We start from the raw sequence: 24,244 nt of genomic DNA on the forward strand, positions 1-24,244 counted from the left end.
CTCCTGTTACCTATATCCATTTGACTTTTACCTTCAAAAAGCAGTGTCCTCTAACCTCAACATGATTAATAGCAAAGGTATAAATGTGCAGCATACCAAATCACTGAAATATGAATCTAGCTGCTTTGGAGAGAAGCAGAATTCAGGACCATTTTGGTTCTTATTTCTTCCTCTGCAATAGATAAAAATTCATTCTAAAAATCAGGGTAAGGTGCTAGTCATGAAGCAATGAAGCCTTCAAAATTGGGGTGTGCTTTGAGCTCACCATCTGCTGCAGGTGAATCACAGCAGCTTCCTCAGAGACAACCAGGGGAGCTTTGTGTGTGTGTGTCCCTGACAATGATCAGCCCCCAGAGCACCAGAACAGGTTGCAGAAACCATCCTGGCATTTGAAAACAGTGATGGTTGAGAGAGGCTATGTGCTATCTGTCCTTCTGAGGCTGTGTTTCCCTGTGAGGACACCCCAACAATTTTGCCTGTGCGAGGCAGGTGGGTTCATGTTTGTGATGGAAACAAGAAGAGTGCTGGTGTTCACAGCCTGCCTGATGCCTCATTCCTTGTGCCTCTTATTTCTGCAGAGAGGGACTCCCCTTTTTTCCAGCCAAATACTCAAAGACCACTGTAGTCTACATGTCAGGTGAAGGTCAACATTTCAACCTGCCCTTCCCACAGGGCTTTATTTCCCCTCTGTTTCAAAGCAGACCATTGAAAAGTACATAGGTGACAATCTCCAGACTGGGGAGGGGCAATGCCTGCTTCTCAGAATCAGCTTTCCAACTCTTGATTTGGAGTTTAATTATAAAAGAAATATGCTGAGATGCAGAGAGATCTTTAAAACAACAGATCAATCACTTAAAGTTTCTTTTGTAAGAAAATAAACTGTAAACCACTCATTAAAAAGACAGAATCTTATTCTTTTTAAAAGGTTTGTGGAGTTGAGGTTTGGGCTTTATTTATCGTTTCTTTTTCCCTTCTTTTTGTCTTCTTAACACCTTTGTACAAAGAACATTTGGCTCAGTTTAACAGCTACTGACACAGAACTTACATAAATGCTTTCTATAGCTAAAATGACTTCCTTTTCTGCCCATTCCCCTTTAGCTGCTATCTGGAAAATACACTTAAATTTTAAACACTGGTTTCTCTCCTTTTTTCTCCTCCTGTCTTTGCTTTTCTCCTTTTTTAAATGCTGTTTTAAAATACGCAGTATATACAGTAGACCTACAGTACCAACTGCCCAGAGTTTCATACTGAACTTTTAAACTTTACCTAGGTAGCAAGCAATTTTTCTGCTAATTAGAGGTAACTTAGAACAACTGTTTCCATCCCCAGATGTGTGTATATATGTTGACATTTAAGGACTCAGCAGTAATCCTTGTTAGCAGAAGTCATGTTCCTTTCTGGCCACTTTTCACACACTTCCTTCACATCCTCTGCTGGCGCAAACAGCCAAAGACATTTTTCACACCCCAGTTGTCTGACAGGAAAATTCATCTATTCTATGGTTTTTGTTTTATCAGCTTTATGCAATCATGTAGAGCATCAGCTTAAAGCAAGCACAATGTGAAAATGGTAGGAAGCAATCAGATGGTTTTCTGGGGCCCAAGAATGTTCTAGTTGTATTGGAAGTCCATGAATTTTTGAGGAACATCCTAAAGTTTACAAATGTCTCTGATTTCAGCACCTTATGCAGTCAGTAACTACTCCTTGATAAAGAACCAAGACTTTATTTTCCTTTTCTGTGTGTTTTCATCCTCAAACACACACCCTCCTTGCTGATCCAGGCCTATGAAAAGGGCAGGGCTGTTCCTAAGGAAAACCCATTGGGAATTTCCTCACATAAAGGCTCTTTGCAGAAAACATTGCACTGGAGAGCATTCTCATAATGACATCATTTTAGCTTTCTGTCACACTGAGCAACTTTCAGTGATGACAGCAAGACATGAAACCCTAAAACCCAAGCTCTAGTCTAGCATGCAGTCAGGGTCTGCATAAGAGAGGCAATCCCTTTGAGGAGGTAGTTCTGACAAAGTGTGGAAACCAGAAACATCCCTACTAAAATGTAGCATTGGCTCTTCTTTTCTGGCTCACAAACTTCTGGTTTTTCTACCTCCTCAAAGGGATTGCCTCTTGCATGCAGATTCTGCAGGTGCCCTGACTCCATGCTACACTAGAGCTTGGATTTTAGGGTTTCATCTCTTGCTGTCATCACTGACAGTTGCTCTGTGTGACAGAAAAAACTTCTGTAGTTGCCAAGAGACCCTGATAGTTACAGATAGAGGGAAAACCCTCCAGACCAGCCTTGCTGAATGCAGTAAAGATCTCCCCATGGTGTTTGCTCCTCACTGTCCCACTGCACTTCAGGATGAAATGCAGAGAAACACATTTAAGCCATAAAGCCACATGAATGAAATCAAGGCAAAAGCTACTGAGCTCCTCTGTGTTGGTCCTTTCTAAGCTTTGATTTTTAGGACTCACCTGGATTCCAATCAAAATTCCTTTCTTAGGAAATGTAAACCCTGTGGCAAGCAGAGCCTTCTGGAAGGCAGAGTAGACGTCCTCCCCAAAGCATGCAACCTGCAGAAAGGCACAAAGAATGCATGAGGGAGAAACCAAAAACAACCCAAAACCAGCGCTTTGAAAAGAAACAGCAATGACATTTTCAAATAGGATCTTTTGTTTCTGTGTGAAGAAGACAGACTGCTTTGCATGGAGCCTGCAGGCATGGGGAACAGAATAAATCAGAAAATCATTGCAGACAAATCTCATCATTTGAATGAAGCAAAAATGGAGGAATAAGCAATGCTTTAGTTTCAAACAGCACACTGAGAAGTAACAATTGATTCTGCTAAGTTATTGGGATGCTGTACACAGCCTCTGCTCCAGTGTTTGGGATTGCACTGCAAATTATTTAACATTATAGAAGGCTTAGACACCAGTGAGAGCTGTGCACACAGACATGCTCCTCTGTGCCTGCAAAGCAGGGTAAGGCAGGGTTTGTGCTCTCATGTACACCTGGCATTGCTCATGAAGGAAAACCACAGAATATAAAGATGCTTTTCCATTAAAAGTCCATTAATGAACAAAATTCAAGTAAAATTTTAGTGTTTACTTAAGAACAAAGCAATCAGGCCAATTAATAATAATTTATTGAAAATAAATTATAATTTTAAAGAAACAGGTGGGGAAGAAACCAGCAAGAATAATTTAACAGCTCTCCAGCATTCAGAATTGGATGTGGAGCTCAGTTGCTGACAAACTGTTGTATGATAACAATGTTCTGAAAGAGCTCAACTGCATTCCTAACCAAAATTTGGAATTCTGGTGACAAAAAGAGCAATTCATGAGCTTTTGTGAAAGTTTAAAAAGATAAAAACCAACCAACCAACCGTTACTTTTTCTGGTCAGCTTCACACTTGTTGAAAAACAATCAGAAGCAGAAACTGTCACTGATTTTTCTCTGTGAAATAACAAATCTACCAACATATATAGATGGGATAAAAGAGCTGAATGAGCTGATTGAGAATTGCTCTCCTATTTTCCTCTTATGCTCCTTCCCATCTCAGAGTGAGCCCTCACATTCATGGTCTCACCATGGTGAGCAGAAAACAGCATTTCACTAAAAAATAAATTATGATTTGCCAGACCTACTGAAGTAAAAAAAAAAAAAGAACTAAACAAATAAAAATCCCACAAGGGAAGGGATAAAAAAAAGTGATGACAACATGAAATATTCTATGTTTTCTATATGTTGCTATGTGTTCTATATTCCTGGACTTTTCAGGGTGACAGACAGACCCTCCCTTGTAGGCTCCCAGCCTGTCAGGAGAGGTTTATCATTATGGCATAGTTCACAGCCACAATACTCAAAGGGACCCCAGCACTGTCTTCTCCTATTGTGGGAACCATGGCTTCCAGCAAAATAAATCTCTGCCAGACAGATGTGACAAATTCAAGCCCAGATCAAGCCAAGTATGTGAAAAATGTCTGTGAGGAATAACTGAGCTTTTTACCCAAAGCAAGTTATTATCCTTACTTCACTATAAGAAAGACTTTCATAACTGTCACACTTTATGGCATTTGTGAATATGGATCTTTCCAACTCATAAAAGTTAATAATCCCTCCTTTATGACCATGGTAATCTCTAACTCTGTATAAAGCCCAGAAAAATAATTCTTGTCCCTAGTTACATTTTTATGCTTTTTTTTGGTGAGGAGGTTGTCTCTATATCCTATTTTGTTCTGAAAATCAGGAAGTCACAGAAGTCACTTGACTTTTTTCTGCCCATTAACTATACAGAAGAAATCTTCTGCAATACTGATTTCTAGCACATTATGAAGAGTAAAATAAAGTCATTCTGGAGAGATGTAGGAGGCCCAAGGCTGTTCTTACTTTGTATCTGGGTACTCTTCCATACTAAAATGGTAAATGTTTCCTCTGGACATACCCAAGCTCACATCCAATGGAGCAGCCCAGGATCTGCCACCTGCCCAGTGATGGTGCAGCAGACTTGAGCCTGATCAAATTGCCTGAGTGTTTAATCACTTTCCAAGAGGGTATTCTGGCCCAGAATAAGTTTTTGCTACTGCAACTCATTCTAGAAGTAACAGAACACAGAATTTAAAGACCACTTGGGTGTATCTACGGACACCATTGATAGTTCAGCAATAAATCATGAAGAAACCTTTTGTTCTATGTGAGTTAAGTGATATGGATAGAAAGTTGTGCCTGTGAGGGTGAGGATGCTGGGCCTGGCCCAGCCCTGTGCCCTCACAGCATGCCATAACCACACCAGGAGATATTCCAGCAGCACCTCACAGCCTGGCTACACAGAGAGTGAGTGGAGAACGCTGCCCAGGCTCATCATGCCCACAGTCCCTGCAGCCACCACATTTTATTGTCTCTTTCTTTCACTTTGTTATAAGGCAACAAGAAAACACCACACATTTCTGCTGCCTTTAAGCAACTGGCACATCCCAAGACCAACCACTCATGCCCAGGGGTCTCCACATCATCACTGCAGCAAGTGTCCATGCGGTTTGGGAGCTGTCACCACTTGTTTTTCAGAAGCTCATGAGTCATAAAACAGCCACTCAGAACCCAACAAGTCTCAAATAAACTCATTTCAGGCTATTACACCAACCAGGTCCTACTCAGGGAGCTGACATGCAGGTAAACAGGGACATCCAGTGGCTGAAAAAAACTGGTTTTTCCAGGACATTGTGGGTTTTGCAACTTAGAAAGATGTCTTCAATTTTCTGAAGAAGCAACAGATGCCATCATGATTCAGGCAGTAATAAGATCACTTTCAAAGATTCATGATGTTTAAAGTCAACTTAGTTTTAAAAAACAACAACAACAAAAAGCAAATCTAAAAGATACCTCCCCAGTAGAGGCCATTTCACATCGGAGAACAGGGTCAGCATCTCTCAGCCTGGACCAGGAAAACATTGGGGCCTGGGGAAAGAAAGAGGCAGGAGGGAGAAAGAATAAAAATGGGATCATTTTAAAAAAATATAAAAATTCCAGCTACACTTGGGAGTGACAGAAAGAGACATGAATTTATCCAAAAAAAGCAGTGGTGGAGGCTGATAAGCAAAGAACTATTTGGTAAAATAATTCTCTCAGCATCTTGACGATGGACTGGAACCAATGCCCATCTATTCCACCAATAAATCAATCATCCAACTCTGGCATACTGCTCACATTCCAGTGGTAGATTTTCAATCAGTGGTAGCCCATTATCAGTATGGTTTTAAGGACACATTTTTAAACAAAAAGCTCTGAAACACTTAATTCATAGAACAAGAAGAGACACTACCTGAATCTAGTTGGTTTTCCAGAAAATGCTATTCTCCATTAAATGTTTCATTTGCAGAAATAAAACTATTCCACAAGAATGCACCTTTTTGGGACAAACAAGATGAAACTTTGCAAATTATTTCATATTTCCCTCCTCCCCCATCCACAAATATCCATTTGTATTTTTTTCTCTTTATTTGCTAATATTAAGCCCTCTGATCACAGTTGTTATTATTATTATCATCATCTGAGGACTTAGATCACAGCACTGAGTCCTCTTGTCTCATTTGATCTTAAAATAAGAAACATGGAGGGGAGGGAGGAAAAGAAAGTCTCTGTTAAAGAGCCAATGACCACATGTAACAAACATTGAACAAATTTCTTACTACCAAGTAATTTTCTGGGGGGCTTCTCCATGTCTTAAACTACTAATGGTATTTACATAAAGGCAGCAAGATTTCTGCTTAGAAACGAATCTATTTTAAAATTTGAAGCCATAATTCTGTCCCTGGAGGTCCCCAAGGGTAACACTGAAGATAATACAGCTGCTGCTTCATGACACCTAACAATGACCAGTTAAAGTGAGACAGGAGAAATTCAAAAGGCTTCTCAAAAAGTGTTGTGTGTCTTTGAGGCTTTTAGATCAATTTTGTTTCCACTTTAAGTAATGAGAAAATGTTTACAGTGGCCAACTCAAGCAGAGATATGACATTCAAGATGGATTATTTTAATACATTTCATACATGGATTATTATAGTACATTGTCTTGAAAGGTAACAAGCAGCAAAGCCTTCTACCACCTCCCTAGTTTTTATCTGCCATGAACATGAAAATGCATCCTCAGGAGCAGACTCTGGTACTGCCACTGAACCCTATTTAAAACTTAGATATTCTCTACTCAGGATTTCATCTTGGTCAGGCCCTGACACTTGCACCAGTCTGGAAGCAAACATGGCAAGACAGTATTTCAGTCACTAAAGGTTAAACAGTGGTACTCAAATCCACCAAGGAGCAGCTATGTTGACAAAGAAGAAAAGAGTTTTGTATTTTCTCTCAAGAACTGCTGAATAAAACAGATCCTATGTCCATGCAAATACTACTAGCAATAAATTGTAAGAGGATAGAAAATATGATGCATGAATACCAACAAACAGGCTAAACTGGGATGTTTTTCAAAGTTTAGCATTTCCAAAAGTGTTAGCAGGTTTTTATATTTGACAAATCCACTCAGAATGCAAGCAGTATAAAGAGCTTTGTAGGGAAGTTTTCAAGAATAAAGCTGGGTTTTCTGCTCTGTAGCCAGCATTCCCAGGAGAGACAAAACTCTTGGCAGTTCAGCTAACAACAGTGCAGAAGCCCCAGGTCTAAATAGTAGAAATGTACAAAAATAAATTAGGCTTACCAAAAAAAAAAAAAAAAAAAAAAAAAAAAGTCTCAAGTTTGAATTTTGGATAATGCCTATCTGTGACATCGAAATGAAATGTAAAAATATATCTATACTGGCTGGCTTGGGACATAAATTTGGTTTGCATTTTAATAGTTCTGAGCATTTTATTAGTAAAAAGATGTTAGGTGTTTTCTGCTTCCTCAGTTTTCACTTTATATGGAAGCTATTAGGGCTTGAAAGTTTCTGTATAAACAATTCTCATTATCCTTTGGATTTTCTGCACCACTGTTCTAGATTTTTTTATTATCACCTTTTTTTTTCCTTCCATTAAGCATTCAAAAATATCTACCATCCATTTTATTCTGTTGGGTCCTATACAAGCATAACAATTATGGAAAGCAAAACTTTGGCCTTATTGAAATCAAAGGATGCAAGGCTTCCACCCCTATTTTAACCAGTGGTGTATATAAAGGGGATGATGTGGATTTCACAGCCCTTGACCCAGGTCCTGCAGATAAAATGTGGGAGGCACCCACCACACGAAGTTATGCATGTCCACATGTGTACTATACAGTATTATGAAATAGCCTGAACTTCAGCTCTGTGAGTGTAAATTTATTATGCAATTCATAAGCAGGATTCAGAGTAGGTTAGATGCTAAAAATAAAGGAAGACTTGGTTTCATTGGATAATTTTCCTCTGATTTTTCTCTAAAGTTTCCAAACAGATTACCTTGACAGAAACTCCAAAAGGTCAATTTGACCTTTGGCCAATGAGTAAATTGTTCTCTCTGAGCATTAAAGTACTAATTGTATATTAATGTGCTACGTGCTGGCTCTGTGGTGGGTTCCTGTGGTTCTTTTGGAAACCATACCTTAATCCCAACATATCTGGATGGGAAAATGGGATGTTCCATTGTGGGGAGGGATGACTCATTGACCTGTTTCCCAATCATCACTTTAGTGGCCAAATCAATGAAGTCCACCCCCAGAGTCTTGGATACAAAGGGGAAGGAGCGTGAGGCCCTCAAGTTGCACTCTATCACCTGGTGGCATCAAAAAAAGAGAAACAGCAGGGTCAGGCACTGTGCAGGAAAAAAAATACATTGATTCACATTTTTTTAAATAAGCCCTGAATCCTCTTGGCAGACATATTCTTCAGACTGTCAAATAGGAAACACAGAGATTGGGATTATTATTAAAAGAGGGAAGAGGGGTGGGGAATGGCCAGCCTGAGATACAAGCAGCTGAGAATCCATCTCTACTGTCTGAATATCAGAGCTGAGGGGAGCCAGACTTCACAGGAACATATGCACAGGCATTAGGAACAACCTCCAGAAGTCCAAGCTGTTCTTTTCCCATGGTGATGGCAGTTCCTGAATGCCAGGACTGTCCTTGCTGACCTCCCCCACCCACATGTGGCAGCCATTCAGCCAGGCAGGGAAGTACCAAAGAAGTTCTGCAGAACTTCTGCAGAAGTTCTTCTCTTGGAGCTCAGGAGCAGAAGAGGAACTGCTGGAAGTGAGATTGAAGTGGAGTGAAAGGGGGTAAGAATAGTGAAGGTACGAGTGAGAAGCAGGGACTGTACAAAGATAGGCACCACTGTGGGAAAGCAAGGAAGGGAAAACTCTGCTCTCTCCCTCTGGAGAGTTTCTGAATGACTATGTGTGAAACAGAGAAAAGGTGAACAGTAAGTACATTTTACTCAACTCATAGCCCAAACAGGAATTTTTTACCAATAATGCATCTCTTCTGTTTCCTGTCAAGCTTTCTTCCTATCCACTGTATCCTCAGTCATACTCTGTTCACATTCCTCTGACCTCTTTCCATTAGCAACAGAAAGCCAACTGTTACCCAGAAAGGGTCAGACAATGTTGTACTTCTGCTGCTAATAGCTACTAGGAGCATTCAGATAACCTTCCTAATAGCTTATAGTAAAGGTTTAAACACTTACATTGTCTTGATTTCTTTTCAATCCCTTTGAAGGCTTAATTCAACATCAAAATAGTTAAATCTGAGAGAAGATATTGGAGAACTAAAAGCCGTGCTACCCAGTACATGGGGTGAGGTGCAGGTCCCAGTGCTGCCCATCCTATTCCAAACTGACAATTTTGGGAAGGACAGCAGCCCAGAGTGAAACAGACAAAGCAAGCAGACTCTCTTCAGCCTCAGTGTGAAGGCAGGGGAGGATGCTCTCTGCCACACAGGCAGAGAAAGCTGTGTGACCAAGGGTGGCACCAGTTGCCAAGGCAGGTTTGGTGCCCTGGCTGCCACTGCCACCATGCCCCCAGCAGAGGTGCAGGACCCACAGAGCTCAGCACAGCACAGGCCCTGCCACACTCACAGCAGCTCTTACCAGCACATTGCTGCCTTGCACCAAAAACTGGATATTGAATGGACCAGAGATGGCAAAAGCCTTTGCAATCTTTTTTGTAGCAGCTTTTACCTGTTAAAAAACCAAATTTAGAAAGTATTAATTATTTATTCTATATACACACACCAAGTTCCACAAAATAGAGAGCACCATGGCAATAAATCACTACACTTGTGGATTTCTTTAAACATCATCTCTCTTGTTTTTTTCTCTATACCCACATTTGGGCAATAGCACTATTTCAGAAGCAAACATGTTTAATTTCCCTAGTAACCTAGAGCCTGAAGTGTATTTGAGGGCATAAGTAAAAATCAGGTTTTTTGTGTGTGAGAAAGCAGAGGGGAGAAGAAGAAAAACAAAGAATCAAAGACTTGCCCTGTAGTAATTCCTACACTGGAGTCTTTATACCTTTCTTGGTGACATAATGAATAATGGTTTGTTATTTGAAAATAACTAATCAGTTTTGTGAGTGTCCTGAAAGTCTTTCACCAACATGCCTGTGCCACCACAGATCAGTGGGAGGTGACTGAGTAGGAACATTCTGGAATAAACTGGGAGGAAAGCCTTATTTCCCAGGTGTGTCAATACAAGGGTTTGAATAGCTTTGCTCCAGGAGATGGCTATTTTCAGAAACAAGACTTCGGACATTCTTGAAAACAGAGCTGGAGCACAGATCATTGCATTACAGCTTTTGCTGGCTTCCAAGCAAACCCCTAACAGGATGACATAAAGGGGCACGGCACATTTCATGTAAAAAATGCATCTTAACAACTAACTCTGTATCACAAGGTTTATTCTTGAAAGGAGAAAAAGTCAAGATTAGGTGAGGTTCATTCATCCTGATAATATTTTTGGAAAAGCAGGCAGCTAGAAAGTCATACATCTGACATAATCATTTAAGTATTGTGGGAGAAAAGGAAGTGGAAAGAGAACCATGGCTTATGTATGAATTAGACAATAATCTACTGCTACAGAAGCTAGTTCTAAACCAGGAAACAAAAAAATCCTATGGGTCTAAAAGTGGGCACTGTTTAAATCACTGGGATACAGTTCAGATAATGAAGCCAATCACAGGGACACTGACATCCTTCACTTGCACATAGTACACTGGTCTTAAAAAAATCATTGCTGATTTGATTTCTCCACTGGTGGTGCGGGGAAAGCAAAGTCAAACCCTCATTTCCTTTTCTCTTTTCAGTGCTGGAGCAACACACACCTTCTCCAAGGCTTCCTGGCTGATGGTCTGTGTGGGCAACATGAGGGTGGCATCTCCTGAGTGAACCCCTGCGTCCTCCACGTGCTCTGAAACAGCGTGGGCAATGACCTGCACACAGCAAGGCGAGCACTCATTGGTTGTCACATTCACATCCTCTGGAAAAATCTCTTTGCCCAGGATTTTTCTCCTGGGAAGCTGAGAAGCCTCAGAGAAAAGAAAAATAATTCTTATATCATTTGCTTCTCCTGTGTTGTGCTCATATGGAATGTGTTCTTTGGCCAATCAAGGCCAAGCTGTGTTGGGACTCTGGAAAGAGTCAGGAATTTTCATTATTATCCTTTTAGCATCCTGTAAGTATCCCTTCTATATTCTTAGTATAGTATAGTATTCTTTAATTTAATATAGTATAATAAAATACTAAATTAGCCTTCTGAGAATATGGAGCCAGATTCATCATTCCTGCCTTCGTCGGGGCACCCTGCAAATAAAAAAATTGGTCACTTCACCCTCTCAGAAACTGCTCCTTCCTCCCCAGCACAGCCCAGCTTTCTGAGCAGAACTGTAGCTGAAAAAGGATACAGATGGAGCGGGAAAAAAAGTGAATTTCCCAAAATTTTGGGGACAATATGCCTGAAGCAGACACTGGGCATATGAGCGAGGAGACCACATCAATGTCTTTGCTATTATGGTTAAGCAAATCATGAATATGATAAAACCTACCACAGCCTGGAGATCCTGGGGCTTCCTTCCTCTCTCATACATGTGGGCTCAGAAGGTAAAAGCTAAGGAGCCTTTAAGCCAGCTTTTTTGAGTTCTGCTTGCCAGAACACAAAGAACAAGCATGAACTGACATCACTGGTATATAATTTTATTTCCCCTCTTTTGTGGTGTTTTAAGCAAACAGAGGAAATCCAGGCCTAAGGATTTAAATTGAATTGACTGCATCAAGGCATACAACCTCAATACCAAAAAAAGTGATTGTGTCTGCTGGTTAAAAATAAAATTGAAAAAAAAATTCTGTTAATTGAGAACTTCGTGGGTTTTTTTGCCTTTGCTGAGTAATGAAAGGCAAGACAAAATTGCAAAAAAAAAAGGAATAACTGTGGTAATTCCATAACCCATGATAAAGTTCTTAAGAAAGTAATTTCTGAAGGTAGTGATTTGCAAATCCGGTAAAAATTATATTCAAAAGGATTCATTTACATGGATAAGCAATGCTTAAAAAAATAACTGGTTAGATGTATACAATCAGAGAGGTGGAGCTTTTCAAGCACAACAGTTTTGAGGCTAAGATGAATTCTTCTTGTTTCTTTACTCTCCTCAGCATGAATCCATGGCTCTGTAGTAAATCATTCAAATTACACATTTCTGCAGATCTCAGATCCTGAAAAAACAAGTTTAATTTTAAAGAAAAGCAAAGTACTTACTCTTCCTGCCTTGGCTACAGCATCCATTTCCACCTCACGGGCATCTTCAATAAATTTAGTGAGTACCACAGGGTAATCCTGCACCAAGACAAGAAAAAATTAGAATGTTTTTGTGAAAGTATTTGTAGACCACCTAGGACCCTCTGGAAGCACAAAAAACCAGAAGAACAATCTATTAATATCCTCATTTACACAGATAAGTGAACTTTGCAAAGATATAATGGGGGAAACTTGGTACAATGTTCCCCAAAACTACTGATGCAAAAAAGTTTGAGCTCTCCATAACACCAGGACAGGGAAATTTGGGGGCAAAACCGCAGAGGTTATAGTACAAAGAAAATAGCAAGAAATGCATGGAACCAGTGACCTCTAATCCCATCTCCTAAAGACAGCCCTTAACTGCAAGGTCTTCAATTCTTCCTTGCTCTGAGCCTCCCAGCCACCTCACTGGATATGGTGCTTCACAGAGGAACTGGTCCTTGCTATTCTCAATGACTTTGTAGAGTGGCTTGTTGCTATTTTACAGTCATGTATTTTATGCAACTGATCCATTCCTTTCTAATTTCTCTGCCTGGTTTCCTAAGTCTCCCAGGGAAAGGTTGTCACTAATTATAGCTGGCCAGGATCAACCTGGCCTTGACCCTCACTACCTTCCCTGGTAGTTATTTTCCTTTCTTTTCTTCCTGCCTGTCTCTGGGATGCTAGCACACACCTCCACTCTCCTCTAATACTTTCTCCTTCCAGACACTTGCTCCAAAAAAACTCTAATATGCGTTCTTCCTGGCCAGCTTTGTCTCTCAACATTTTACCTGTCCTAGCCACCATTAACTGCCTATTATTTATTAGAGAATAAAATGAAATAAATGACAGTTTGTGCATGTTTAAAGGCTCCTCTTGAAAAAATACCAAGCAACTCCAGAAGTTACAAGACACAATTCCTTCCATTTATCAGTGCAAGGGTAAATTCACAGGCAAGGACAATGCTGAAGCCTACACTGTTTCATAAATTTAGTGGCTTGTGTCCTGTTCCTTTCTGTCTTGCTGCAGTTTTTCACCTGAAGATTTTATATGTGCACACAACCTTGTTTACTTCAATCTGTCTCAACCTGCATTAGAAGCTTTGAACATTATTGACAACATAAATGTCATAATGACACAGCACTGAAACAGCAAAGTCATTACAACAACAGAACAAGAGCTGGTGGAGTTCTGCTGGATGAAGCAGAACTAGGTAAGGCTTTGGAACCAGAAAAACTGAGCCTATGTCCCACAAAGGAGCTCTACTAATACTGGGAGCTTCTGTGGAACCACTCACAGGCCACAAAGCCTTGACCAGACTGAAAAAGCCTCTCTAATGTCAAAGCAGAACACTATAATTTTGTTCTGGTTTGCTTTTTGCTAGCTTGGCTTCAAGTATAACATAGTTTTTGTCAATACACAACACTGGAGGAAGGAAGAAATTCTTCCCTTGGCAGTCTGACTACACTAGGAAAAAATAGCATGTAAATCTAGTGTAAGTCTCTTCAGGACCAGAACCAGAACCAGTGCACCCAAAACCTCCTGGTGTGCAACTGGTCATTTTTGCAGTCAGCAGCAGTGCCCTGTGTGTGTAGCAGAACCGCATACCATAAGGATCCCATGGGAACACCCTCTCTTTCCCCCAGGAATATGTCATGTATTGGCTGGACTCTACAAATGCAGCTACCAGAAATGCCTCCTGCACCGGGGATGAGGCATCTCAGAACCAAAGGACAGCACTGCCCAATCCAAGTCAGCCAAGCTGTGACAAATGTAGCTGACATGGGATCTTTTCTGGGCTAGAGCCTCCTCTAGGGCCACCACAAAGCCACCCAGCACCCAAAAAGTGATGTGTCCCACTGAGTGGGGCTTAAGGCTGCTGCCTGCTCTGCTTCTATGAGTGTAAACACAAAGCAGTGCTTCAGATAAAGCACAGAGGGGAATCAGGCATTTTGGAAGGCCCAAAAATCCCATTTTGGGAGGTTCCTAGCAGGTTCTGCTAAGAACCTGCAGACTACCAGAGGATGAGCCCACAGTCTTCTGAGAATAGGGAAAGAATTCCTTCTGATGGAAGTGACAGTTGCACTACTCCTCTAAAACTTGTTCAAAGATGGTAATAAGTGGTCTGCTTGCCTCCACACTAACCATCCTTCAGGATATTATTACTGTGAAAAATATCTCCCCTTTTCATGCCACCATTTCTTGCTGAAAAGTTAAACTTGCACCATGTGCCTCATACACTTAAAAAGCTCATGGTTTAATTCTTGTTCAAGCTTTAACCACCTAAGAATCCTGAGAAAGCAGCAATATGTCTGATTTTCCCAACCAGTTGTATTTTCAGGGAGTTCTTCTTTGATTCATTTATTCTTACCTACTGTTTTTAGGAGTGTTTATGGTGCCACAGCCCTGTTCTAAACAGTGATGAAGTATTTAGTTGTTCAAAGCAGCCAGGCAAAACAATTGAGAAAATTAAGTGAAAGATGTTGCCATTTCTATGTTGGTTGGCATAACCTGCCACTGGCAAGCCTGGAAGGGTCCCAGCTCAGAGGACTACATCTATTTACATAATTAACTGGTCAGAAATGTACATGCAGGTAAAACAGCTCTTCCTACTCCATGCAGGCATCCTGGTGGGGTCAGTAAGGATATTTGATATTATCTGTTAGGGAACAAACTGAGGAGTCAAACTGTCTCCTCCCCAGGCAAGGAAGGAAAAGAGTGAGGAAGACACAATAAGGAAACAAAGAGATGGAAACCACAGCAGAGATGAAACAAATAAGGGGAACACAAAAGGAGCTGGCAGCACAAAGAGGTACCTGGGAGACTCTGGTGGCTTCTGCTAAGAACTTCTTCATTTCCTCTTCAGTGAATACAACATTCATTGCAGACCCACTGTAAGAAGAGGAAAGGAGAGTGTCACTGTCATATTTTCTGAAAAATCCCTTTGCCAGGATTTCTTCTCCTGGGAAGTTGAGAAGCCTCAGAGAAAAATGTAAATAATAACTATCTGATTGCTGCTCCTGTATTTGGCTGCTTTGGAATGTGGTCTGGACATTGTTTACCAACAGGTGAATGTTTGATTGGTTCCATCTGAATTGTTTTTCTTTAATGACTAATCACCATCAGCTGTGTCTGACTCTGAGGAGTCAGTCACCAGTGTTTATTTTTCATTCTTGTTAAGCCTTCTGTAAGGATCCTTTCTCTATTCTTTAGTATACTTTTAGTATAGCATTCTTTAATATAATATATCATATCATAAAATAATAAATCAGCCTTCTGAGAACATGGAGTCAGATTCCTCATCTCTCACCTCATCCTGGGGACCTCACAAACTCAACAGAGGAGAACCCAGTCAGCCTCCCTTGTGAATTCTAGGAAGAGATCAGTGTCAGGCACCAGGGCACAGGGCTCACAAGGTTACCAACTACCTCTGCATGGCAGACTAGCCAAGGAAGCTCCTGACTCCAGCCACTTGCCCTGCTCTTGACCCAGTGAGAGGCAGAGGTGGTACCCAATTACCCTCCATTATCCTTCCAAGAGAAGACAGGAGATCTCCAGAGCCAGAGTGGAGAAATAAAGGAAGAACTGTGTTCTCACAGCCTTAGCACTGCTGCCAAATGCCCTTCCTGAGGCAAGCCCTTGAAGGTGCCCCTAAGCTGGGGGAGATGGCTCCTGAGCCTCCCAGCCCCAGTAAGGCCCAGAATTTCCCCAGGAGCTCAGGACAAACACACTTGGCTGACTTCAGCCCAATTGCTCCTCAGGGACAGCTGAAGTGAGGCTTGCATGGCTCACTGGCAGTGGTTGTGACAGTGTCAATCCAGATCCAAGGCTGTTCTTTGCTGGCCATTTCACTGTGCTCTTCCCATAATGTCTCATTCTTTAAGGGAGTGGACACAGTACAGCAAATATCTGAAAGCTGCTTTCATTGTAACTGCCAGAATTATCAGAGAAGGGCATCTGGGAGAACATGGGTCCAGAATATGTGATTCAAGTCCTTTTTAAAGACAAGAATCTTATTTAAAAAAAGATGTTACATTTCCCATTTCTACCACTGATGCCCAGCTTCCCCTTTGCTTTGTTGGGTAAGTCCACAGAGGCTGTGGGGGAAAAGTGGAAGCAGGATCTATGCCACAAATCAGCCACTTTAGCCTAAGATAAATAGACACAGGTACCTAGGTGATTATATTTACCTCTTGGGCTGATGTAAATCAATGGAGTTCAATAAATCCATGAACTTGTGTCAATAGTACCACTGAAGATGTGAGCTGGTGTACACAGTACCTAACTGGTGGGGGAAGGCATTCAGTTTTCCAAGGGAACTGGCCAATATTAAAGGTCATATCTGCTCAGAGAATGAAAAAATCCAGCTGTGGACTGCTGCTGCTCTGCAGACAGAGGCCAGGCAGAGGACTGTGCTAGGGCTTTTCACACTCTTATTCCTCAAGTTTTACATCCTCCAGTTTCATCATTCTCCCTGAAGCCCCCCTACCCTGCACTAACACACATTAGCAAATACTTAACACAGAAAGGGCCTATAATGGTTTTAATACAGATGGAAACAACAGGATAAAAGAAATGTTCCTTAATATCTGGAGAATGACATCAGGAGCAGTTGTTACCTTATACTTAACTATATTCAACTTTACTCCTGATAGGAGAGCTGTTTTCTAACTCTCTTGAAACCCTACTGCAAGTCAGATACCAAATAGAAGAGTCACATTCAGGAGTTGCTTCTAAAGGATATTTCCTTCAGGGCTGAAAAAACCCTTCTCCTTTTCTTCTTTTAAAATAAAAATTGTGCTTGTCCCCCAGCCCCAAAAACTGATATTGAGCTGCTTCATTTTGATATGTGTGTCTTCCATATGAAAAGGATCCTGTCTCCAATTTATTTTCACTTGTAAACTGTGCCCAGCAAAGTGCCTCTCTGTGCTGAGTCACCCAGCTATGAAGAAACTTCTCAGAGAGAAGAGCAATCATTCAGAACTTGTGAGTTTGCTGTGTGCATGTGCTGGTGTAACCTCCTCAAAAAGTCTGGCTGGCTGCTGGAAATGAGGGACTCTGTACAATGTCTGGTTAATGAGAAGCAGCTGCCACAGTGGAGGGACATAAAACATGCCTGTAAGCAGAGAAGCTTGGCAAATAAGAAGCTGAACTCAAAAGATGCACTGTCATTTTCTGAAAACAGATGCCCATCTCAATAAACAGCCTCAGCAGGTTCCCTTCTCTTTTTCCTGATGGCAAACAATCTTCTGACTTGTACTTGTAAAGGTAACAATCTCAGGAACCTGAAAGAATATCCCAGATGGTTTGTGGGTTTGGCCTTGAGATATGCAAGAGGTAATACAGCTGAACAGAGATTTTTGTGATTATGTTCTACCTCTGATCTGTGCCTGATGGACTTCAGGGCTCCATTGGCTTTATTAATTGGTGGGAGCAGGTGTCTCATGGGCAGCTCGATGCCACTTACACCTAGCACAGAGTTTCCCACACATTTCCTGAAGTTGTTCTCTCTCTGTTGTCTCAGAGAGGTTTTTGGAGTTCATACCCCAGGTTGCTGTGCTCTGAGAGCTGAGCCTTACCTCAGAACATAGGAGGGCCTCAGCAAGCATGGATAACTCACAGACTTTGCAAATTCAACTGCATCTCTCTAAAGAAAGGGAGGGAAAACATGCTGTGAACAAGAAAATATTTTAAAGTCATTCCAAAATTCCAATTCTAACTGCATTTAGACTTTAATAGCAATTAAGAGGAGGTGAAAGAAGCTGGAGGCTGCAGCCTGCACTGAGTGTAACACAAATTACACTGAATGAAACTTCCTGGTTTCAGAGCTGGCACCTTCAGACCTCCCCTGTCCACAGAGCTTCACTGGGCAAAAAGATCAATGCCAACACATCTCTACTCCTTTGCATCTCCACCTGCTAGAACAGATCTCAAGCCCAGCAGGACACCTAGACCAGCCTGTCAGGGATGCTAACTTCTGCTGGGTATTTACCACAGCTTGTTGAGGTGCTTTAAAGACACTCCCCTTCCAGTTTCCACCCTCTGCAAGTGCTGCTGCAGCATCACTTTCCAGGGATCAAAAAGTTCTTCAACAAGGGCAGTAAAAAACTGTCCAATGCCTTCAAAATCTTGAAATGCATCAAGATGAGCAGCTGCACATCCCAACCCCCAGCTGCTTCAGCATTTCCCAGGTGCATATCCCAACTCACCAGGGTGCTGACGGCCTTCCAGGGAGCCTGGGCCACATGCAGCTCATCCAGGACAGCTGAGAACACGGAACGATCTTCTGCCTGGTCAATCTTTAAAGGATCTGTGCCAAGAATCTTCACTCCACTCTGGTGCAGTGGCACTGCCAGGTTGTTGGGAATCTGCCCACCTACGGAAATAATGCAGCCACTGCATCCCTGTTGGAAGGCAGAAAGGAGCACAGTCATGTCCAAGTTATCTCAATAGGAAGAGCTGTCACAACAAAAATCCAATATTTAGATTATGTCCCTTTTCAGGTTGCTGTGAACAACGACAGATCATAGGGCCACAAAGATGATCAGAGAGCTGAAGCATCTCTCCTATACAGACAGGCTAAGAAAGATGGGGTTGTTCAGCCTGGAGAAGAGAAGCTCCAGGAAGACCTTACTGCAGTCTTCCAGAGAATTTACTAAAAAAGAGGATAGCAACTTCTTAATGGGAAGATAGTGATAGGACAAGGATAAATGGTTTTAAACTGAAAGAGGAGAGATTTAAGTTAGACATTAGGAAGAAATTCTTTACTCTGAGGGTGGGGAGGCCCTGGCACAGGGTACCCAGAGAAGCTGTGGCTGCCCCTGGATCCCTGGAAGTGCCCAAGGCCAGGCTGGACAGGGCTTGGAGCAGCCTGGAATAGTGGAAGGTGTCCCTGCCCATGGCAGGGGGGTGGAACAAGATGAGCTTTAAGGTCCCTTCCAACTCAAGCCATTCTATGGTTTTATCATAACTGTGCTGATCCAGAGGCATCCAGGCTGCAAAGTGTGGTTTGCCGTGTGTATCCTCCCTAAACCAGAATTACCCTCCTCAATATCACTCAAAACCCAGCAATAACTGGAGGCCAATTCCAATTCTAGGGAACCAGAGGAATTTGCAGCTTTCACATCAACCCATGGTTCCCCCTATGTCCTGATTGAACCACAGGATGTTACTCTGTCTGCATGTCAGGTTTAGGTGCTTCTGCTCTCCTGTGGGGACAAAGCACTGAGCTGACACATGTTGCCTTGCTTTCCAGGGGAAGGGCACTGCACTAGAACATGCACTGCACACCAACAAACCTCAGCACTCTGCCCTTCCCGTGTGATCCTACACATGGGCACTCTCACTACAACTGAGCCTACTCCCCCTGCTTGCTGTGGCCTTTGCACCCAGCAGCACAGACAAACAAGATGCTGAGGGCTGTCTTTTACAGTGTGGCTCTTGGAGAAAACAGCCTCTCCCATGCTCATGGTGAGGGATTTCCAGAGGAGCAGACATTCATGCAAAATCTTCTTTATTTCAGTCACCTCCAGCAGAGAGGCAATGGGCAACAACTGGAATTTATGGTTTTTTTTTTTTTCCTGCCAGCACTGCTACTCAATAAGCAAACCACCTTTGCTAGCCCCAGAAGCCAGTCTTTAAGGAGTGTAACAAAGCTAAGCAGAGCATAAATCAACAGAGCCCAACCCTTCACACAGTCTGCAAAGCTATGGATACATTTAGCCCTTTGTTTTAATTAATGCTCCTTAATCCTGACTAGCTTCTCATTTTTGGCAGAGCCCTGGATGGCAGCAAGTATTTGAGCAAACTGTCCTAGGTGTTCATTTCCACACAGGTTATTTGTAAGCTCTCCAATTCCAGAGGCAGAAGGGGCAGAACAGGTGGCAGAGCATCCTCCAGCCGCAGTGGAGCATTTCATGTCTGTCACTGGGCAGCTTTGCATTTTAAGTGAGAAAATAATAAACAGTAAATAACAAGAGCCAGGTGATCTTGCTTGCTAACACACACCTTTCCACAGGTGCAAATATGGGCTCTTTTTTCTTTTTACATAAAATCCCTAATGCTTTCAAGTAGAATCTAGTCAGGTGTGAAAATATTCAGTAGAAGAAGAGGCCTTAGAGTACCTACAACAAAGAGCACTTTACTTTCAAATTAAAGATGGTGAAACTTGGCCCAAAGGACAATCTGGCCCACAGAACAGCTCCAGTGAAGGGCTCTTTTGAACCAAATGTGTTTTACGGTTTTATCCTAACAAAAACTTAGAAGTTTTACCCTTTCCTTCTAACAAATGAGAAACATAAAGCAAGTGATCCATGGTTTGGCTCTAAAAGATAGAGGAACAATGTTCTTTTAATTAACAAGTGTGCTTTCCCTGAAGAAGGTCAGCTTCACTGGCCTTCCTGGAAGAGGCATTCCTTCATCAGGGATTTGGAGTGGCAAAACTGTAAACTGAGAGCAGAATGGACTATAAGTGACTGGGCAAAAATAGATGATAAATGCTAGCATAGTCCCCACTCAGCTTTGATGTGGGAATTTCCTACCATAATAAAGATCCAACTGGCTGGCATTTAATCAGCACTTACTAGCCCAAGGTTATTTGCTCAGCAGGCCAATACACAGCATAAGATGATTATTTTTTTCCTTTCTTTTTTTTTCCTTTTTTCCTATGCAGTCACTCATGGGATGCCATGATGCTGCTGGCCAACAGCAACCACATGAAAGAGCTTAGGACAGGCAGTGAAAAAGGACAGGGGCTGTTGTGTGCCCAAAAGCAGTTGTCTCATGACATCAGAGCTCACCATCTCCAGCTTGGAAGAGAAGTCCATGCCTCAGTGCTTCCAGACCCATCCAAACCAGAGTAACTGCCTCTAGTCCCTGAGCCCTTCATCATCCCACAAGGATAAGAACCAGAGTGTGAATAAGCAAACCCCTCCTTGCAGCTTGGAAGGAGGGTAACAAGTCAAAGTAGCTTTGCTTCCAAAGTCAACCAACATCTTAATCTATCCTTGACATATGTGAAATGTCCCAGCTAACAGCTTCTCCTCAGCTGCTGCTCATTTCTGCCTTTAAAACAATTCTAGTTCCTGCACATCTGAAATCCAAATACTGCCTACATCAAAGGTGGGATAGAATTAGGGACTTCAGCTCTAAGGAGACACAGGAGATTCCTTTTTCAAGCAGATAGCAAAGAATCATATAATCATTTTTATTCAAGGAGAATCACAAATTGAATCTGGCTGCTGCTTACTTCTTTCCTTTAAAACTCTGCTGTTGTTTCCCAAAGCATGTTCCCACCCAAAGAGCAACCACTGTCCTGACAGAGAACACAACTGCTCCACTGAGAAATGTGGGCAGGCAGAAAGGGACCCCACTGCATATCACTTTGTCATCAGCCATATTTTAATTATAAAGAAAATTAATAACATCCTTCCCATTAGATATCATTAAAATACATGCAATACATAATCTAGTGAGAGAAGCCTAGAGAGAATTATTTTCTCCTTTATAACAAAAATCACTCTTTTTATTACTACCTTGCTGTTATGTCATTAGTAATAGAGCTGGGGTTTCTTTTTCCCTGAGTTTGAAAACAAATTAGACCATTAAAATTGTACCTAGGAGCGTCCTTTACTTTTATGAATTGTTTCAGAATAATCTCCAAAACAGAAAAAAGAATCAGTAGAGGCCCTCAAGCAGATAGATATTAAAATAAAAAGGGAACATCTTCTCTGGAAACAAAAAGCCAATAAATCTGAGGGAAGGAATTTTATTTATTTTTTTAAATTACTGTCCTCACAGACTACCACCTAACTCTGCACACTTGCAGTAAATTAAACTTTCCTCCAATGAACAGCTCTGTTATGCAGAGCTCAGGCTCTGGTGAGTCACTGCAGCTGGGAATGTTACCTGGAGGTTAAAGAGGACACAAGGAAGAGAAAGAGGGGGTGAGCTGAGCACATCTCTTGGAGAGGGTTGTGTGGAGCTGTGAGCATTTCCTGGTGGGCAGCTTGCAGCTGTCTCAGTGCTGTTGGTGAACTCTCTCCTTGATGCAGCCTAATTTATCTGATCAGAAAAGCAGGGACAAATCAGTGCACCTAATCACTTGGGCTTAACAGCTGCCCAAGCTCTGCTGCTAATCCTAACAATGTTTAGGGTGCTGAAAATCATCTCAACTAAGGGCTCAGGGCTGTGTCCACTGTTTGCTGATGGTTTTAGATACAGTTTGCCAATGACCCATGACTTTTCAGTTATTTCCAACAGTTCATTGTCCATTGGAACACCAGAGGAGGCAAATGACCAGGAGAGGTTAAAAAAACAGGCTGAAATCATGACACTGTTCATGCTCTGTATATGAAGATGGGAGAGATGGCTATCTACAGGACTGGTGAAGGATCTCAGAATCAGATTCATTTTTAATTTGATCTTTTTCTTAGGGGCTGAATTCCAACTGCATTTGCCCAAAGAAATATTCTGTTAACAAGACAGTAGCATTTGGCTCACTCATTTTTCTAAAGAAATGACATATAACAAATAATGTATCTTAGACTACACTTGCTGGAGGTCTGGGCTCTGTCCAGGTTCTTTTGCATTACTCTGTGCAGGACTGTCTACTCCTCAGTCTCCCTATTTGCAAATTAGGCATAATAATACCATTACCTTATGTTGCTGCTGAAGAAAAGTGGTTTTAGTATTTGTATTTCCTATCCACCTTGGGAATCATTAGACAGAACAACACTGATTTTGGATGTTTAGGCTCAGACTCTGATGGCTTTCACACCTCCAGCACAAACATCAAGTTGGTTGTCTTGACATCCATGCCAGAGTAGCAAAGTTCTCTGCAAACCCTGGGTATGACAGGATGCTGCTATTAGACCTGGAGATCTGCATTGCCCCCCACCAAACTGGCCAAGCCTTGCTCTGACAAGCAGGATAATGCAAGTTGCAATTTGTATTCAGTATTCTTTGCACATATTTTCTTACCCAACCTGCTAATTACTAGCACTCCGTGTGGAAACAGGCTCCCTCATCACCTATCTCCTACCTTCTCTTTGATCCTGCTGTAATTAGATGTTATATTTCATCAGTGTTATTTGTCTGACAAACTGTCACACCAGCTTACTCCACGCCCCTGCTCAGAAGTTCAGTTCTGTTAAGTAAACAAGAGTTCAGTGCTTTCGTGGCTGAGCCTCATGGATAACCATAAAGCATCCAAAAATCAGCCTTTCAGAGTCCAGAGAGCCACCAGAGTCTTTTGGCCTCTTGAAAAATCTATGTTTTCCAGTGGTAGTCTCTGTTTTTACAAAAATTTAACACAACCTGTACCAACAGGAAAATATGAACATGGAACATGCAATCTAAAAATGGTCACAGACAGTATTTTGCAAATGGCTAAAGAACAGAGCCTAGACTCTGGGACTTAACTTCTGCTGTGCTTTGGCCTGGTTCCAAACTTGGGAATTATCAAAACATGGCCAGATTATAAAACCATTTTAGAAATTTGCACCCATTCACAAAGGAGATGAGCTCAGATCCTCATATACCAGGAAAAAGAGTCAAGAACAATCACAAGTTCAACATGATTTGGAGAAGATTCCAGACATTTCTGGAAAGTTCTTCAGCAAGTTCTACAAAATTGCTTCAGCAAGTTACATCACCAACTCATGCTGAATTTCAGGGTAGATGAAGTTCCTGAAAGCACCTTTAAAAGCCTCAGCAACACATCCAAGATGAGTGTGTTATCCACTAGAAATCAACATTTTCAATATTGGGGCCAACTTCTTACATTACATATCCCCTCATCATTAAATATGTCCTCCATTGTGGCATTCACATTTTCTGAAAAAATTCTTTCGCCCAGGATTTTCCTCCTGGGAAGCTGAGAAGCCTCAGAGAAAGGGAAAACAATTCGTATCTCATTTGCTTCTCCTGTGCTGTTCTCATGTGGAATGTGTTCGGAGATTGTTTCATTGGATTCTGCTGTGAGTTGTTTTGACTCTTTAGCCAATCAGGGTCAAGCTGTGTCA

At 41.8% G+C, this 24,244-nt stretch overlaps 1 protein-coding gene across 1 annotated transcript in view; it reads right to left on the bottom strand.

Moving 5' to 3' along the window:
- CPS1 (carbamoyl-phosphate synthase 1) overlaps positions 1 to 24,244 on the bottom strand; it is a 90,931-nt gene that overhangs the window by 5,321 nt on the left and 61,366 nt on the right. The window contains exons 26-34 of the mRNA XM_030952492.1: positions 18,431 to 18,625; positions 17,801 to 17,868; positions 15,038 to 15,113; positions 12,204 to 12,281; positions 10,777 to 10,884; positions 9,543 to 9,632; positions 8,062 to 8,232; positions 5,381 to 5,455; positions 2,476 to 2,574 (exon numbers count right to left, since the gene is read on the bottom strand). Coding sequence (XP_030808352.1) covers positions 2,476 to 2,574; positions 5,381 to 5,455; positions 8,062 to 8,232; positions 9,543 to 9,632; positions 10,777 to 10,884; positions 12,204 to 12,281; positions 15,038 to 15,113; positions 17,801 to 17,868; positions 18,431 to 18,625 — 960 coding nt within the window. The remainder of the gene's footprint in view (positions 1 to 2,475; positions 2,575 to 5,380; positions 5,456 to 8,061; positions 8,233 to 9,542; positions 9,633 to 10,776; positions 10,885 to 12,203; positions 12,282 to 15,037; positions 15,114 to 17,800; positions 17,869 to 18,430; positions 18,626 to 24,244) is intronic.

Source organism: Camarhynchus parvulus, chromosome 7 (genome assembly GCF_901933205.1).
Source record: "Camarhynchus parvulus chromosome 7, STF_HiC, whole genome shotgun sequence".
In the NCBI taxonomy this organism is placed as follows: Eukaryota; Metazoa; Chordata; class Aves; order Passeriformes; family Thraupidae; genus Camarhynchus; species Camarhynchus parvulus.